This window comes from Solanum dulcamara, chromosome 12, assembly GCF_947179165.1.
Source record: "Solanum dulcamara chromosome 12, daSolDulc1.2, whole genome shotgun sequence".
Taxonomy (NCBI): Eukaryota; Viridiplantae; Streptophyta; class Magnoliopsida; order Solanales; family Solanaceae; genus Solanum; species Solanum dulcamara.
Genome location: NC_077248.1, coordinates 9390925 through 9394881, shown reverse-complemented (window position 1 = coordinate 9394881; position 3957 = coordinate 9390925). Strand labels below are relative to the sequence as shown.

Below are 3957 nucleotides of genomic sequence, written 5' to 3'. Positions count from 1 at the left end.
TACATCATTGATCCAAATTTATATTATCTTTCTACTATCACCTACTCAAAAAGATATTGTAAACAAACTGTGAAATCGCCAAAGTCAAATCGGCTTGAATCGCATTTCCAAATTTTGACTTCTGCCAACTCAATCTAGTTGTCGAGTTAACCAAATATCAACTCAACTTTCAATACACCCTTTATAATAAGTACCTCAATTGAAAACAACCCGTAAGTTTCTCAAACCTAACTAAAAACAATACATCTGTTAAATGTAGATGGAGGAGTTAACAGAGGGATGTTTTTGTTTAAGTTTGAGAAACTTAGGGATTTTTCCAGTTAAGTGAGATATAAGTATGCATGGAGAATTGAGGTGAAACAATAGGAATGATATTTGTTACTCCATATGAGTTGAGATCAAACTACTGATTAGATACAATGAAAAGGCTGTGAGAAGCAGCCATGGTAAAGAGCAATATTTTGAGAAATGGAAATATACTACTACGACATAAAAGATTGTACTTCATTGCAGAAAGTAAAAGATATAATAAAGTTTCTGCTATAAACCAACTACTATGCAGAATCTTTGAAACAAAAATTGCAGGTCTCTAAACATATGAAATCAAAAACAATATAGGAAGCACCAACTTAGTCCACCTCCTCAATCTTGGGACCAGCACCGCTGCCGCTAGGAGCAGGACTTTCATCATCCATGGCACCACCGTCGCCACCTGCCCCCTGGTACATTTTCGCAATGATTGGGTTGCAGAGACTCTCAAGCTCCTTCATTTTGTCCTCAAACTCATCAGCCTCAGCAAGCTGGTTACCATCGAGCCACTGGATGGCTTGCTCAATGGCATCCTCAATCTTAGTCTTGTCATCAGCAGATAGTTTGGATGCAATCTTCTCATCCTTTACTGTGTTCCTCATATTGTAGGCGTAGTTCTCCAAAGCATTCTTTGCTTCAACCTTCTTCTTGTGCTCCTCATCCTCAGATTTGTACTTCTCTGCTTCCTGAACCATCTTCTCGATCTCCTCCTTTGAGAGTCTGCCCTTGTCATTAGTGATGGTAATCTTGTTCTTCTGTCCGGTGGTCTTATCCTCAGCAGAAACATTTAAGATACCATTGGCATCGATGTCAAAGCACACTGTAATTTGAGGAACTCCCCTGGGGGCAGGAGGGATACCAGAGAGCTCAAATTTGCCGAGCAAGTTGTTGTCCCTGGTTCTTGTTCTCTCACCTTCATACACTTGAATCAACACACCGGGCTGGTTGTCAGAGTAGGTTGAGAAGACCTGCTCCTTCTTGGTTGGGATAGTGGTGTTTCTGGGAATCAACACAGTCATGACACCACCAGCAGTTTCCAGACCAAGGGACAGAGGTGTAACATCCAACAGCAAAAGGTCCTGCACCTTTTCGTTACCCTCACCACTCAAAATTGCAGCTTGCACTGCAGCACCATAAGCAACGGCCTCATCAGGGTTGATGCTCTTGCAAAGCTCCTTCCCATTGAAAAAGTCCTGCAAAAGTTGTTGAACCTTTGGGATTCTAGTAGAACCACCAACCAGAACGACATCATGTACCGTGCTCTTATCCATCTTAGCATCCCTCAAACACTTCTCAACTGGTTCCATACACTTCCTAAACAGATCCATGTTAAGCTCTTCAAATCTAGCACGTGTGATGGTGGAGTAAAAATCAATACCCTCATACAGAGAGTCAATTTCAATGGTAGTCTGAGCAGTGGATGAAAGTGTCCTCTTTGCCCTCTCACATGCAGTTCTCAACCTCCTGAGTGCCCTAGGATTACCACTGATATCCTTTTTGTTCTTCCTTTTGAATTCCTGAACAAAATGATTCACCATCCTGTTGTCAAAGTCCTCACCTCCAAGGTGGGTGTCTCCAGCAGTGGCTTTCACCTCAAAGATACCTTCCTCAATTGTGAGAAGAGAGACATCAAATGTACCACCACCAAGATCAAAGATGAGCACATTCTTCTCACCAACACTGGTTGCCTTCTTATCAAGACCATAAGCAATAGCAGCTGCTGTAGGTTCATTGATAATACGCATCACATTTAGGCCTGAAATAACACCAGCATCCTTGGTGGCCTGGCGTTGAGAGTCATTGAAGTAGGCTGGAACAGTAACCACGGCATTCTTAACAGTTGATCCAAGGAAAGCTTCAGCAATCTCTTTCATCTTAATGAGCACCATAGATGAGATCTCCTCAGCAGAAAACTGCTTCTCCTCACCCTTGTAGTTGACAACAATCATGGGCTTATCACCAGAACCAGGAATGACCTTAAATGGCCATAACTTCATGTCACTCTGCACAGAAGAGTCACTAAATCTCCTACCAATCAACCTTTTAGCATCTGCATGGTGAACAAATTCAGGTCAACAATTAAAAAATGCTGTTTTGGTCGACAACTAAACAATGTTGTTATCAAGAAACTGAAACAAAAAACCTAGATAATTATGCGAGTTGTGGTCCAAACAAACATAAAAACTTCAAAGAATTTCACATAACAGTAATACATTAAAATGCCTATAATCAAACCAAAAATTATTTTTTTCTTAATAACAATACCATCACTGAATAACCAAGTTTTAACCGTGCTCATCAGGAATCTTATAAGCAAGACAATCCCACAAGAAAATTCGTTTGTTATTGATTCAGGTTTCTATCTTTAAAAAGTAACAAAATTTCAAAATGGTATGAGAAGGCAAAATATACATTAACTCATCTTCAAATTAAACTATTCAAGTTCACTAAATATAACAAGTACATACTATATCCTGATTTACATCTTAACAAGCTTGGCTGACAACAGAAAATGAAATCACAGTTTCCCCCAAAATTAATTTGCCTTTTGCTTTCCTGTTTAAAAAAGAACTCACCTTAGCCCATTTAAAAAGGAATGTTTCTTTACTTTGACAACTCTTTTGTTCTAGTTTTGTTCTTTACCTTAACCAGGGCTTTCAGGTACATTCCACAAATCTTTAGTTTAAGACCCCATGATTCAAATGTCTTCATTAATTTCTAAAACTCTGGTCCAAATCAAAACTAGGCAAATAAATTGATGTGGAGGGAGTAACTTTTAAGTGGGTAAAGGTGGAGTCACTTAATAAATAGCTGCTGCTTGCCTAAACAATTACTGCCATACATTCTTCAAAGATGCTACATAATCAAATAAACGTTCACAATAAACAATCAAAGTAGTCCAAATTATAGATCTAGTTTTACATCTAACTTAACCGATTCAAAGGCGCAGTACTGAACTGAAGTAACAATTCAAAATAAAAATTTAACACTATACATAATTCGGACGACTAATTCACTTCAAATCAACAGATCGAAATCCAAAGACGGATAGTAACATCGTGGATCTATCAAATAGAACAAAACTAAGTAAAAATATACAATAATAAAAAAGCAGAAAGAGATCTTACCAAAAACTGTGTTGATAGGGTTCATTGCGACCTGATTTTTGGCAGCATCACCAATGAGACGCTCAGAATCAGTGAAACCAACGTAGGACGGCGTCGTTCTGTTACCTTGATCATTGGCAATGATTTCCACACGATCATGTTGCCATACACCGACGCATGAGTATGTAGTTCCGAGATCGATTCCGATCGCCGGCCCTTCTCCCTTGCCGGCCATATCTTTTCGTTTAGTGTCGTCTAGTCTTGGGGAAGAGGAGCTGAAAGAAAGCGATGAATAACTAGGGTTTTTCGAGAGAGAACATAGAAAGAAAAGATGAAGGTTTTATAGTGTGAGATCAAAATAGTTTTGTATTCTAGAATGTTCTAAACACCTAATTAATTAGTATGTCGACTACCGTTAGATCTCTTGAAAACTTTAATTTGAAAATTTTCTTTTTCGAAATTGTAAATTTTAAATTCAAATTCAAATCAAATAAACTTGAATTAATACAACAATTTTAGATTTTGATTTCAAATTAATTAA

The 3957-nt window shown here is 38.3% G+C and overlaps 1 protein-coding gene across 1 annotated transcript; it reads right to left on the bottom strand.

Annotated features, from left to right (window-relative positions):
- Positions 1 to 490: 490 nt before the first annotated feature.
- LOC129875987 (heat shock cognate 70 kDa protein 2) lies at positions 491 to 3743 on the bottom strand. Its single transcript, XM_055951261.1, has 2 exons — positions 3438 to 3743; positions 491 to 2359 (listed from the first exon to the last, which is right to left on the bottom strand). The coding sequence occupies exons 1-2, from the start codon at positions 3649 to 3651 to the stop codon at positions 630 to 632; spliced, it is 1944 nt and encodes a 647-aa protein (XP_055807236.1). The 5' UTR covers positions 3652 to 3743; the 3' UTR covers positions 491 to 629.
- Positions 3744 to 3957: the final 214 nt, after the last annotated feature.

Coding starts and splice junctions, on each gene's coding strand:
- LOC129875987 (XM_055951261.1), bottom strand. CDS start 3,651: ATGGCCGGCAAGGGAGAAGGGCCGGCGATCGGAATCGATCTCGGAACT. Junction 2,360..3,437: donor CCCTATCAACACAGTTTTTG/GTAAGATCTCTT, acceptor TTCACCATGCAG/ATGCTAAAAGGTTGATTGGT.